At 42.9% G+C, this 15026-nt stretch overlaps 1 protein-coding gene and 1 long non-coding RNA gene across 3 annotated transcripts; both read left to right on the forward strand.

The window, feature by feature from the left end:
* Window positions 1-3150: 3150 nt before the first annotated feature.
* Window positions 3151-5301, forward strand: LOC141018389 (uncharacterized). The gene is made up of 3 exons (XR_012180720.1): window positions 3151-4165; window positions 4541-4633; window positions 5248-5301. It is a non-coding gene; the product is annotated as an uncharacterized lncRNA (long non-coding RNA).
* A 2575-nt stretch (window positions 5302-7876) lies between these two features.
* On the forward strand, window positions 7877-11803 carry LOC141018303 (uncharacterized). 2 transcript variants are annotated; one of them, XM_073493236.1, is made up of 5 exons: window positions 7877-8063; window positions 8232-8325; window positions 8529-8596; window positions 8807-8956; window positions 11061-11803. In XM_073493236.1, exons 1-5 carry the CDS (start codon window positions 7908-7910, stop codon window positions 11244-11246), a joined length of 654 nt encoding a protein of 217 aa, XP_073349337.1. In that variant the 5' UTR covers window positions 7877-7907; the 3' UTR covers window positions 11247-11803. The 2 variants fall into 2 exon arrangements, with proteins under 2 accessions (XP_073349337.1, XP_073349338.1); XM_073493237.1 differs by lacking the exons at window positions 8807-8956; window positions 11061-11803 and adding an exon at window positions 8738-8798.
* The last annotated feature ends 3223 nt before the right edge of the window (window positions 11804-15026 follow it).

Raw genomic sequence — 15026 nt, forward strand, 5'->3', positions numbered from 1 at the left:
AGGCTGCATGAACTGAGGAACCTCAGAGAGTCGAAATGGAATGAACCTCTTCTTATCCCCTACTGTGAAGATGTTGTGAGACTGCACAACCATATTGACACAGAAAGGCCCAAGTATCGATCCAACCTGGAAACTGCACCAAATAAGAGGAACTGGTTAAGTCTTGCTAGACTAACGCTTTGTGAAGTGATCGTCTTCAATCGTAGGAGAGAGGGAGAAGTTTCAAAGATGTCCTTGAATGACTTCATGTTGAGAAACACCTTTGCCAGTAATCCAGATCTTGACCTTGCCTTGACTGACATGGAAAAGAAGCTCTGCAAATACTTTGAGCGTGTGGAAATCAAAGGTAAGCGGGACAAAAAGGTCCCTGTCTTACTCAGCCCAGACATGGTGTCCTCCATACAGATGCTGGTGAATTATTGACGCCGATGTGATGTGCCAGACGACAATGTGTATTTGTTTGGTAGACCTGAGGCAGAAAGTCACCTCAGAGGATCTGATGCCATCCGTGCTATCGCGTGTGACTGCGTGTGAAGGACCCTCAAACATTGACATCGACAAGGTTAAGCAAACAAATGGCAACAATGTCACAAGTTCTGAACTTGAAAGAGAATGAGGAGGACTGCCTTGCAGGTTTTATGGGTCACAATATAAGGGTCCATCGACAATATTATCGGCTTCCTGAAGGGACATTACAAGTTGCCAAAGTTGCAAAGTTGCTTATGGCCTGTGAGAGAGGAGAGCTATCACAATTTAAAGGCATGACATTGGACGAGATTAACGTTGATCCAAATGGTAAAACCTCACCTTGCACACACTATTTTTATCATTTTAATTTGTGATGGTTTAAATGTGTCATAGGTTTGTCATGCTGGTTCACAACATTTTTTGCTGTGTTTATTCAGAGGAAGTACCTAAAGACGGCTCTCTATCTGGAAGTGAAGATGAAGATGTGATGTCAAGTCTATCCTCTAACTCATCAGGTACATTCACTGAACTGATGGTTCTCGAAGTGGGGTCTGGGCACTCCCAGGGGTTCCTTTTATGAGTGTTTTCCCTCATTTTGGAAGTTTTGTCCGTGATTTTCTAGCCAGGCCTTAGTGATATAGTGAGTGTTTCATAGCCTATTCATTTGTCACTCTTCAAAGAAGGAGCCGAACTCAATAAAGTGTGCTTATAAGTGATATCCTCTGCATCTGAGTCCTCATTTTTGTCCAGGCCTGACATTACACTTTGGCCAGTATGGACTCAGCAGGGATAGAACAGCTCATGGCAGCCCTGCGAGCCCAAGAAGCCCAGCTCTCCCGTCAGGAGGAATTCCAGACCGCCATGGCTTCCTAGATGGGGCTTCTCTCCTCACAACTTCAGGGCCTGCATGATCATCTAGTGCAGACGACTACAGCACCCGAGCCTCCGGTAGTAGTGGCTGCTACACCAGTGATTCCCGTCCCGACTGTGCCCGTCATTGGAGCAGCATGTGAGTTAGCCCCGCCAGCACAATTCTCTGGCGAACTTGGATTATGCAAAACATTCCTTATAGACTGCTCCATACATTATGAACTAAACCCCCAAGCTTTTCCCACTGACCGATCCAAGATTGCATTCATGATTTCCCACCTTGCTGGAAGAGCCAAGGCATGGGCCTCGGCAGAGTGGGCCCGAGATTCGCCAGTTTGCAGATCCCGCACAGAGTTTGAAACGGCGCTGCAGAAAACTTTCGACCCGGTAACGACCAACCGGGAAAAGGCTCGGGAGCTGAGCGGGCTGAAACAGGGCAGCGACTCCGTATGTGACTACGCCATCCGGTTCCACACTTTGTCGGCGGATATTGGCTGGAATACTACGGCCTTATATGATGTGTTTCTGAAGGGACTGGCAGCTCCTATCCAAGACCTTCTGGTTCCCTTGGACCTACCCACAGACCTCGACTCACTCATCGCACTCGCAATCCGGACGGACAACCGAACCCGCCAACTCAGGCAGCAACGCATCACCAGACCCACAACGGTGGAGGGACCCCTACGCACTCAAGCACCAGTATGGTCGACCACCCGTCGATCACCGTCATTTTCCCCCTCCAGAAGGAAAGGGAGAGCCCATGCAGCTGGGGAGAGCCCGACTAACACCTGAGGAGCAACAGAGACGTCTACAGGAGGGCCGCTGCTTCTACTGCGGTGAACCCGGTCATCTCGTCGCCACCTGCACTGCCAAAAGGACTATGGTGGTGAGTGAATTCAAGGTTTCAGGCATCACCTCACGTACTCTCACGACAGTCCAGGTAATGCACCACACCACCACTGAACTCAAGGCGCTCATAGACTCGGGGGCTGATGAGAGCTTGATAGACTGGGATTTAGCAGAACAGCTGGGTCTTAACACAGAACTTTTAGCTAAGCCCATCCGAGCTAAAGCCCTTAATGGACAGGATCTTTTCACGATCACACACATCACAGCACCTCTCAAATTGTGCATCAACAATCACCAGGAGAACATTCGCCTTTACGTATTCAAGTCACCTTCTCAGACTCTCATTTTGGGACAGCCATGGTTACATCGCCACAATCCCCATATAAATTGGAGAACAGGAGAGATCCTGGGCTGGGGAGGGGACTGTGTGAGCGACTGTCTGAAGCTCTCGGTGCGAGAGGAGGAAGTCACAGGCATTAATTTGATTTCTGTTAATCCCGTCACAGATCCCAATTACCCGGACCTGAGCTCCGTGCCTCCCTGCTACCACCACCTTAAAGAGGTGTTTAACAAAACCAAAGCCCTGTCACTCCCTCCTCATCGACCTTATGATTGTGCCATTGAACTGATTCCAGGCTCCACCATTCCCAGAGGCTGCCTGTACGCGGTTTCTGGGCCAGAGAAGAAGGCCATGCGGGAGTACATTGAAACCTCCCTGAAAGCAGGACTAATTCGCCCCTCCTCATCACCAGCCGGAGCCGGTTTCTTCTTTGTGGGGAAGAAGGACGGCTCTCTAAGACCCTGTATTGACTACAGCCCACTCAATGACATAACCATAAAAAAACGCTATCCACTTCCTCTTATGTCATCTGTGTTTGACCAGCTCAAACAGGCCAAGGTCTTCACCAAGTTGGATCTTAGCAACGCCTATCACTTGGTGCGGATAAGAGAGGGTGACGAGTGGAAGACTGGGTTTAATACCCCTAGTGGACACTATGAGTACAAGGTCATGCCATTTGGTCTCACTAATGCTCCTGCCGTATTCCAGGCCATGATAAACGATGTGCTAAGAGACTTTCTCGACCACTTTGTGTATGTATATTTGGACGATATACTTATCTACTCCCCTGACCTGACTACACACCAAGACCATGTAACTCAGGTATTAAAGAGACTGCTAGAAAATAAACTATGTCAAAGCAGAAAAGAGTGAATTCCATGCCGACACTGTCTCCTTCCTGGGCTTCATCGTAGCTCCTGGAAGAGTGCAGATGGACCCGGCTAAAATTAGCGCTGTGGTCGAGTGGCCCACACCTGATAGCCGCAAAAAGGTTCAGCAGTTCCTTGGGTTTGCTAACTTTTACAGGCGGTTCATCAGAGGCTTTAGCGCAATAGCTGCTCCTCTCCATGCTCTTACCTCCACACAGGTGCAGTTCCACTGGTCTCCAGAAGCTGATGCTGCTTTTCGGGTCCTCAAGCATCGATTTACCTCGGCCCCCATCCTCACCCTGCCAGATCCTCGACGACAGTTCGTGGTAGAGGTGGACGCCTCAAACGAAGGGGTCGGGGCCATCCTCTCACAGCGGTCAGAGCAGGATGGTAAGATGCACCCTTGTGCTTTCCTGTCACGGCGGCTATCCAAGGCGGAGCGGAAGTACGACGTTGGTAACCGGGAGTTGCTGGCGGTCAAACTAGCTTTGGAGGAGTGGAGACACTGGCTCGAGGGGGCTGACCATCCATTCATTGTCTGGACAGATCATAAGAACCTAGAATACAATCAAGAAAGCTTTGTTTGTCCCGGTTGATTTGCGCCCACAGGTGATCCACTGGGCCCACACCTCGCTGCTTTCCTCATCACATACCTCATCACAGCCAAGCAAAGGAGGGTCAAGACCTGTGAAGAAGGCTAAACCCATCAAGAGGACCTGGACAGAGGAGGACCATGAGTCATGAGATACCACATCACAGCCAAGAAAAGGTATTTGACCAATAACCTGTTTCAGTGGGTGTAACAATCCACTTAATACACAATTCATAATTTTTAATTATAAACTTCGTTTAATATGAGAGTACTTTTACTCTGTCATTTATTGGTTTTTAAGCTGTGCTCTAACTTGTCTATTTAACTTTTACCTCAACTTTCTTTCTTCAATGTCTGCACCAGGAACAGTTGCTGTAATTTTGTTGTCTGTTTATATATAATTTGATGCAAGATACACAAATCAATATCCTCATCATACCTGGAGAAAAAGCTTGAATGTTGAAAATGTATTTGAAAATGTGGTTTTCTTAAAGTGTTCAAAGATGCAGTGCTTTAAGTGAACTTTTCTACCATTGTATCTCTGTTTTCAAGGAGGGTCAAGACCTGTGAAGAAGACGAAACCCATCAAGAGGACACGTACAGAGGAGGACCATGAGTCTGATACCTCATCACAGCCAAGAAAAGGTATTTTACCAATAACCTGTTTCAGTGAGTTATTTTCTAGTCTCATACAGACATTGTTGGTTTCAGGATGTCCACTATTCCTACAATTACTGGTACTTGGGGGTGTGATGAAACTCAACTCACACACAACTCAGAAAAGACAGTATGACATTTTCAACTAAACTTTGATGAAAATCCGACTGAGGAAAATGGTTTTATTTTACGGACACAAAATGCAAAGCAGTATTACTTACCAAACAGTAGCACCAGTAATACCTCAGCAAACAAATTTAAAAAATACAGAAAGGAAAACCAATGTAAAAAGAACACAAACTGTAAAGTTGCCTAAACACAGGCCAGTACTATTTGAACATAAATATTGCCCTCCTTTCCTTCTGGCCAGCAAACTTCTCAATCCATCAACATTCTATTTCTCCGAGCTTATCAATTCCTCTTATCGATGCCCAGGGATGTGATGTTGACGTACGAAAAAGGCGGAACACAACTGCGAGGGCAGTGCAGCCTCCAGAATGTCTATAGTGCGCGCGCACACACACACACACACACACACACACACACACACACAGTAAATCACCCCCACCAACCTTTATTTCATCGTATTTTATTTTTCATAGATTCATCAAGAAGGAAGAAGATGTGGAGCAAGGAAGAAGTCCAAGCTGTGGAGCGGAAGCTGATGCACAGCATTAAGACTGGCAAGGTTCCTGGTAAAGCACAGTGTCTTGAATGTATCCATGCATTTCCAGAGGCACTTAAAGGTAGGACCTGGGATGCTGTGAAGTACTATGTGAAAAACCGTATAGACACTTGGAAGCGGCGGTCTACAAGTTCATGCCAACTGTAAGATGTTCTCTTGTTTTGTGTTCGAAAGAGAGGCTGCTAATGCAGCTCTTGCAAAGTGACCACCGTTTGATCTGTTACAGCTGAACCTCACAGGTCAGTGTTTGAGCAGATCACTGCTGTTAGAGGAACTTCAGAGTATTCAATTTATATGCAATTCTCTCTCTTTTATTTATTTATATTATACATACACACACACACACACACACACACACACACACACACACACACACACACACACACACACACACACACACACCTCTCCTTCACAAATTTATCAAGTGATGTGATCAACAGAGCTACAACTCTTTTCCAACTCTGTGATACCAATCACACTCTTGCAGTTCTACACATTATCACACTTGCTCTCCCCTGCTAATTCTTTTCTAAATTTTACTCACTAGCAGTTGTCAAGTACAAACATACCACTGTACACTACTTACACTAATTACAGTAAATGTATCTGTCAATACAGTTGTTGGATGTAGTTGTGGTCTATTACTAAAGACCTGACATATACCCCATGGCTTGGAAAGAAATTTTCATGCCATTCTCATCATCGACCCTATGACCTTCTATGCCGTCATCACTCCACTCTCCTCTTTGCAAGACTCTCTTTCTGCTGGGAGCCAACAGTACCTTGTGTTCCACAGATACAGTGGAGTTGGTTATGCTGTTGACAGAAGCCAGGAAAAAAGGTCATTGCCAGTAGGAAATTAGGTCCGTTTTGCTCGAATTGCTTTAGTTGCAATGACACAATAAGAGTGTTAGGGCATGCCCCACCGTGCGTGGACTGCGAGGGCCCGTTCATCACTGCTTGCAGTTTTAATTATTTTTGTGTTTCTAAAAAGATGGAACTCAATTTTTGTGATGTTGGACTGTAGCATGTGAGGGGTGCTTTGTTTTGTAATCAAAACTTATTATTGATGGAGGCAAGTAAGCATTATTTGAAGTATAAAAAATATTTCTCCTTAAAAACTGTTTACCTTGTCTTGTTTGGCGTCATTGTTTTCAGCACAACCTCACTTGTGTGACTTTCCAGTTATTTTTTCATTTTGACATAATGTATTACACATTTGACCTAAAATCACACAAAAAAATACAATCCGAGTAGGAAAAAGTTTAAATTTATTACTGTGAACACTGTATTTTTCCACCAATAAGAAAAGGGGGTAGCCATATTTTTTTGCCTGCATGCACTTTCGCTTGCGAGCACTTTCCTGAGAATAGCCCGTTTTTACCGACACAAGTTTGAAAGAGAGACTCAGCAAGGCTGTGTCTTGCTGCTACATCACCTTCTCCGTCAACTCCAGAGAGTTCTGATTGGTTGTTTTGAAAAATGCTCCACCCATACATGAGCAGGGTATAAAGGGGGCGAGGAACAAAGGGCCTTTGCTTTGCTGGTGTAACTGATTACATCAGTTGTAATTGAACGAGTTTCATCCCCCAATCTTGCAAGGTAAGCACTATGTTAGCTTTCGTAAGAGCAGAGTATACATTGCTACTTCTTAAATGTAGCTGTTAGTTGGTTTGGAAAGAGTTTTGAACACAGCATAATACATTGATAATACATTTGTGGAGGGGCGGCATGAGCGCCCGCCCAAAAAAAAAAAGCGAGCAGACATTCACCCACAGTAACCGGCTCTGTAGCAGCCGCCTCTGGGCTTATCTCATCTCGGCGGATCGCCCCCGGTGCCGACCCGTACCGGCTGGCTGGCTTACATTTGTTTGCACTCATTTCATCCGGTTTTTGTATTGCTCATTTACACGTCAAGTCAATTATGTTATGTTGCCGTGTGGGGAGCGGGTGGCTGGGTACCCTCCGTTTTGTAAAGGTGCGCCTGCTGCTGCTGAGAGTCTCACATACAGAGGTGGAAGAAGAATGGGGAGGGGGAGGGGGGATAGGTTCACCTATGGACCTCAGCTCTCCCTACTGGTGCGAGGAGCAGTGAAGCGGGGGGTTCAGAATCAGAATTCCTTTATTAGTCATGCAAGCTAGGACCACCACTGTCTGTAGTTGTGACCTTACAAATATGTTTTGTCGTATCTGAGTGATAGTGTGTTTCTTGTAGTAACATCGGGTATGCTTTGTACTGTGTCAATAATGGTTATTGTTTGTTTATAAATAGGGAGTGGAACCGGTCTTAGGCATCATGTTAATGAATGGCCAATCTCTCCTGCTACGGGACGCCCCCACAAGTTGGTCATTCCAGCTTTGTCCCCTGATAAGCAGGTAATTATTGCGAAACTGAACAGAATCCTCTGTGAATGACCCATGATGACAATTTTAATATGTTTTGTGTTGTGTTAGTTTGTGCTGGTTGTTGGTGACTTTCATCTGCAAAGCTGTGTGGATGGCATCGCGGAGCTTCCAGAGGGTCGTGTTGCCTTTGGTTTCATGTCGACACCAGGTGCCAGTGCAGCTGACTTTTGGATGGAGGTGGAGCAGGCAATTGTGCCTGTGGTCCCTGACGCTGTTTTTTGCTGTGTTTTGGCTCCGGGCAACACCCTCACAGCTCGCAGGACCATCTTCGAGGCAGGGGACGACCTTGGCAGGCTTCTCGCCACTGTCTGCAATAGGTGGCCCAAGGTAAGCCTTTGTGGCCTATATTTATTCTTTATGATTTGAAAAAATATCTGTATGACTTTGTATTGTAGGTGATTTGGATGTATGATTTGTAGAACAGCTTTTTATGTAGATTCATTAAGTAAAACATTGAAGCAGGAATGTAGTTTTGTATAATTTTATGTTTTGTAGGTCTATGTTCTCGACTTTTCTCGACGTCGGAACATCGACCTGAAGCTGCAGGACCACCTTAGCGATGTTTATCATAGCCACACTCATACTTGGGGTATGCGTATAAGAGAACCATCTGTTGCATGTAGATCAAGTGATGTTGTTGTAGACAATCTGCGTTGAAGAAATAATATAACTACTATACAATTGCTTACTATTTTATATCTACAAGGTCACATCATTGCCATAATGGCTTTGTCATTGTCTACTTTCTAAATACATGAGCAATGTAATGAATATGCTGGTTTTCTTGTGTAGGTTTGAAGTACTACGACATTGCAGCAGACTTCCCTTTTGGCGAGCGTGACCTATGGAGCAGAGATGGTGTAAGTACAGAAATTGTATATGAGAGGCATATGTGGAAGAGGGAATTATACTTGTTGTTATAATATCACAAGATAAATTCATGACATCACATTGATAGGACATTGTTTGTAAAAGTCTGTTGAAATGTGTTGTTTTTGCAGTTCTACTTGAGTGACAATTTGGGGATGCCGAGACTCATGTCTTAGCTGGCTTCTTCTGCATATATACAGTTGCAGGAGCCTGCACCCAAGGCAGAGGTCTCCCCCACGCCATCAGCACCCATAAGACACATCAGGCCAAGAGTCGTAGTGACTGGGGAAGTCAAGGTGTCACGTCCACAAGACCCTTTCAAGTGGTCGCTTGTTGGAGGCAACCAAAAGGTAATAAAATGTGTACTATAATTCTTTAAGTTGATGAAAAAGTGTTTTTTTTTTACTTATGTCATGATACATGTGCAAGACTGTGTCAATAACAAAGTGACTAAAAAATTGGAAGTGAAATCTGATCATCATAGAAAAACTTACACCACATCTTTAGCTGAAGTATTGATGTTGGGTAAGGGTGTGCGTGTTATGCTGTGCAAAAACGTGGATGTTTCAGATGGTCTAGTTAATGGTGTCTGTGGCATTGTGACAGACTTTGTCTATTTAGAGGTTTTTTTCTATTTGTCAGGTTTGGTGATTCAAGATTTTGAGGAAAAGGCCATTTATTGTAAGGACAACATTAAGGACGCAATTCAGAGTATGCCGCCCTTCGTGACACAGAAAAGCATTAGGCCCACATTAAACACAAGTAGCTGTAATGTCTTTTTAATGAATGTACAAAGTTTAAGGCAACACATCTGATTTGGCATCATGCGCACAGCAATTACAGCTTCACTGTATTGCTGTTACAGAAACATCGCTACCTCCTGCATCCTCATTAGAAACGGTAAACATTGATGGCTTTACTTTTCATAGTAGTCCTCGAAGTTTATCGTACAGTAGTCACCTTTTTCACATTCTCAAAATGCCGCCATTCAATTTGGAATGTTTAATGTGTCAGTGTAATATATGACATATTAATTTAATTTGTCATTTAGCGACCACCATCATATCCCATGTCTTTGTTTAAAGAAAGGCAACTTGCTGAATTGGCTAGAACCAAAATATAGCACTATTGCTATCATGGGAGATTTCAACGATAACATGTTCACATCATCAACTATCTGCAGATTTCTAACAGACCAAGGCTCAGTTCAATGTGTGACGCAACCGACTACAGAGAAAGGGACATTAATTGATCATGTGAAAACTATACAGTATGACATTGAATGTGTTGTTTCACCAACATATTTCAGTGATCATGAGGCAGTTGTGTGTTCTTTTAACTGTAGAAGTGTTGTTACATGAAAGACCAAGAGTAGTAGATGGTATCCCCCTTTGCGCGCAGATGTGGAATATGCGCGTACACGTGAGAAAATTGCATGTGTGGGCGTGTGTGACCACACCTCCTGTCTTGGTCCCGCCCTTGGTCCCTCCCTCTGTTTAGCTGTATATAAGCCTTGGTCATTTGTGCTCATTTACCCCCGGATTTCTTCTGAGCAACAAGGAACCCTTCGCAGTCATGGCAAACGGTGGATGTATGGATCTGGATCAGGCTTGTGTTGTTGATGGTATGTCACCCCGTGCATACCCTAATGCCACCGTTGTGGATGCTCCCCGTCCCAAAAAGAGACGTGTGATGGGTGGCCTTACTACCAATGCTAATACTGCGCCAGGGTCGGGGGTGGATCTAGAATACATGGGTCTAAACGGGTATGTTTACTCTGTAAAGTATCACGAAGGAAGAGTTAGGTTGAGTGTTGGCTGGCATTCATGCGTTGGATTTGGGGATGATGAAACACAAGGTGGTAGCATGTCTGTGAAAGATTGGAAGTTGTTTCGTTCTGTTGTCTGCTCAGACCTTGATCAGCCTGGCTTTCCTGAGACAGTTTGTGTCGCAGATGGTTAGTGCTACAGGTCCGGAGCTTTATCGGGTTGTGTCCGATCGTTTTTTCTGACAGTTAGATGATTTTGTTTTTCTCAGTGTGTGTGAAGATAGGGAGAGGTTGATTGCGACCAGAGGTCGCGAAGAATGGGAAAGACAGCCGTACCCTCTCACACTTGAAGAATATGACTCATGGTTCAAAAACATTTTCTTTATCCAGTGGTGCGACTGGCGATCTCTGCAAAGGGTGTTTAGAGAAGTTGACGAGGCCATCAAAAAAGACAGAATCATCAGTAGTTATGAGAGTATTAGAAAACGCCTTGTTTTTGATGATGTTGCCTGGTATGCAGAGCGGCCTTCTTCCTACCTTGTGTAGGCCGAAAATCATCAGACACTCCGACTACTGAGAACAAATGGTAGGCATATTATGTGTCATTTTTGTTTGCAATCATACTTATGTGAATGTTTATTTCTACTCTATATCTAAATATGTTTTTTTTATTTTTGTTTTACCAGACTACAGCCCTGCATCTCCAAGCCCTTTCCAATCACTTCCTTCATTTCCTCTTAAGCCGTCACTGTTTTGGTCACATCCGTGGTCACCTTCGTCATCTACACCTTCATCTACATCTCCTCCTACTCCATCTCTGCTGGTGCGGACCCCCTCGCCTTGTCCATCAGTTTCTGACTCACAAGATGTGATTTGTGATACTCAAGATGTGGCTAGTGCCCAAAACAACGGAGTGGGGTCTATCGTGTTCATTGACGGGGTTAAAACCGTTGTCCTACACCTCTTCAACATTGTTGTATACAAGTATTGGGAGGAGCTCTGTTATGGATGTCAGATCAACCATCCCAGTCAGAAGCATCATGACTGCATATGGGGGATCCCTGATTTTTTTTCTATGAGAGCCGGTTTGACCAGCTCACAGAGAGGCTGTGGACTGACCGTTTTATCCCGGCCATTCAGCGCTTCTTGAATTCAAAACGCATCTATGTCCATGAAGCCAGAATCCAAGGGGCTGTAGAAGCTTTTCTACACGAGCTGAAATCAGTCAAGTGGATCACAGATAAAATCAAGGAAATGTATGACACAAAGATTGGTAATGACTATATGAAAATAGCACAACTACGTGTTATAAGTGACTATTGGAGAGGGCTAGATCATTGAGGTGTGCTGTAACAACAACGTAAAGTAGCATCAACAGTCGCTACGTTATTCTTTTTCAAAAAAAATTGATTATTCATCATTTTGTGTGTGTGTGTGTGTGTCTGTGTGTGTGTGTGTTTTTAACTGTGAAATAAAAGCCTGTGTGAGAAACATATTCTGACCACTCCATCATTATCATGGAAAGCACAATGCAAAAGATTTATCATGATCCTGCTCATCCGGGAGGTCTTGGAAGTATCTACAAGCTTCGTAATGCCGTCAGGGGTTACACCTAGGCTAACCGATGTTAAACGTTTTTTATTGGGGCACGACGTCTATACACTTCATGCCAAAGCTGCAAGACATTTTCCTAGGAACAGGGTGTTGGTTGGCGGGATTGATAAACAGTTCCAGATCGATTTAGTGGATATGGGTGAACATTCTACTGAAAATGATAGTGTGAGATACTAACTAACATGTATTGATGTGTTTTCTAAATATGCATGGGTCCGATGTTTTAAAAACAAATCAGGCATGTCTGTTACAAAAGCTTTTAACAACATTCTGAGCGAGGGTCGTATACCTGCCCTAAAAACTTTCAACAGTTGTTAGATCAGTATAAAATCACCCATTTTTCAACACTAAATGAGACTAAGGCTAGTGTGGTGGAGCGTTTTCACAGAACCTTCAAGACTCGTATGTGGAGGTATCTATCATCTGTTAATTCACGTAGATATGTAGATGTGGTCCAGGACCTTGTTGATGCTTATAACAATTCTCATCATAGATCAATAAAGATGCCCCCCCGCTCTGTAAATAAAGACAATGAGAAAACAGTCTAACAATTTATATAAGCTGAAACTTTCGAGAGCATCATCCTTTAAATTTAGTTTGGGGCATAAAGTGAGAATTTCAAAACTTTGTGGGGTGTTTAGAAAAGGTTACGAACAAACCTACCACGGATGAATATTTTACAATAGCCGCATGTATAGCAAGAGACCCGCCTGTATACAGGCTATTAGATTGTGCGAAATTGTGAAAGGGACATTCTATGAGGCAGAGCTACAGCTAGTGATTATTGATAAAAACAAAACTTTTAAAATAGAAAAAATATTGTCCAGAAAGAAATTAGGTCGTAAAAATATGGTCTTTGTTAAATGGTTGGGGTGGCTTGAGAAATTTAACTCGTGGCTCCCTGAAAAAGATATTGTAGATGTGTGATAAAAGGGTGTACTAACTCCTTACAGAGTCACTTTGAATATTGGCTCATGCATATCAGAGCTATGGAGAAAATGGATTTTATGTCACACTGCCTAGTAATGCTTCACTACATGTATATCCAAATAATAAGATATGGCAATATAGGACTAAATTAATTAAGCTGATAGTCCTGAACGAACCATATGAAGTCTGTTATTGAAATCCAATATCCCCATGTATGGAATAGTTTCCCGGCAGCGGATGCCGATGTGGATATCTACGACTATAAAACACAGAAGACATATACTATATCTCTAACAGTGGGTTTCTATGAGACTATACCTAGAATACTGAAAGAATTTAATTCAAAATGCATAGTAACCCCGTTGATATCCCATCTAAGTCTGGTGTACAACATTACAAATTTTGTTAATTTAAGGATACACTTTAACATTTAAAAGGTCGTTTAGAAGAGCTACTAGGTTTCAATCCAGGGGAGCCGGTCAAAATACCTATCACCCTAAATTTTAGGAAACAATATACTGCTCCACACCCCGCTGATATTCACGCAGGAACGTATAATATATATCGCTGTAGCGATATTGTGGATTATCAACTATTGGGTGATCGCTATGTGCCACTTCTCCGCTGTTTAATGTGTCGGACGAGATAAGGCGTATGCCCACTCTGACTTATGACAAGCCACACTACACATCACTCTCCAAATCAATTATTGATGATAGAGATCTCGTTTAAAAAAACGATCAAAATCAGTATATACCTTTTGCATTTGTAAAGTCAGTCATTGTCAAACTACACTTCAGACCTGTGAGGCAGTTTTTCTAATCACTAATTGGAAAAAAAAAAAAAAATGGCACTCCATTTACACGCGATGATGGTAGATATATGGGTGTGTGACGTGACATGGCAATTTTGCTGTCTTCAGTGTCAAACATGTATAAATATAAAATATTTTTGTCAAAAACCCTCTCAATATTGTGCAGAAGATTATGCTTTATGTGAACATACTCAACATTTAAACAGTTCACTCATTTTTTCAGAATTTTCAACCAAACACAACAAAACTCATGTCGTGTGACTGTCCGACACTCGTTCCTCAAAGTAAGAACTTGAATAAAGCTAAGAAAAATAAATGCAAAAATTCTCAAAACAATACAGAAAAATAAGACAGATGTCTATTTGTGAGCCTACTCTTTTCAAAGTCCAAGCATAATGTTTTGAGTCAGTTCTGATCAAAAAGATTTTGTCCCACAAATCACAATCACATGGTGTGACACCATTTTGGGATAATTCAACGGGCAACTGTTTTGACACCCTTAGGAATGAGAGGTCCTTCTTCAGCAAGGTTGTTCAGTACTATCAATACCAGGTTTCTGAGGTGAGTTATCATTTTTATATTTTCAATAAATCAGATTTTGTTGGCACTCTGACAAAAGTCCCACTTCTGGATGTCTTTTGGTGTGACACATTTTTCATAGAAATGCAAAAGAAATTTTATATTTTTTGTCATGATTACATGTAAATCTATGTTGCTTTGTCACAGCTAGCATCTTGTCAGCATGTTAATGTGTAGCTACAAGACTCAAGGTTGTGCTAAATGCAGAAAACATACTATGGTGTGACTCTTTATCATATGGTGTGACCTGTCTGCCTGTCACGCCATATGATTAGATTGTCACACCATATGATACGAATTGTAATTTCCTGCAGATATAACAATAAATAACAAAGTCCAATGTATGTTTTGTCCTTTCAAACATTTGTTTGGGTCCATCATCACATAAAAGCTGTAATTATCCACAATAGATTGTGATGACTAGATTTAGTTTAGTTTAGTTTTATTCGGTGATACAGATTTCTAGTTTATCAGACAGACTCAGCAGACCCCTTCACAGAAACCTTAGAATGCTGTTTAAGTCTAAACAATGTTTTGTCTTCGTCTTAAACCATACATTCCCTTTTCTTTTGTCAGCTTGAGGCAAATAATGACACCCTGCGAGGAGAGAGGAGTTGCTGAGGCAAAGAAAAGAAAAGTAAACGACAACGGTCTGTTTCCATTCGCTGACCAATAGGAAGGTCTGAGGGAGGGTTTTAGAGGGTGCCTTCCTTGT

This window comes from Pagrus major, chromosome 22 (genome assembly GCF_040436345.1).
Source record: "Pagrus major chromosome 22, Pma_NU_1.0".
NCBI classification, from domain to species: domain Eukaryota; kingdom Metazoa; phylum Chordata; class Actinopteri; order Spariformes; family Sparidae; genus Pagrus; species Pagrus major.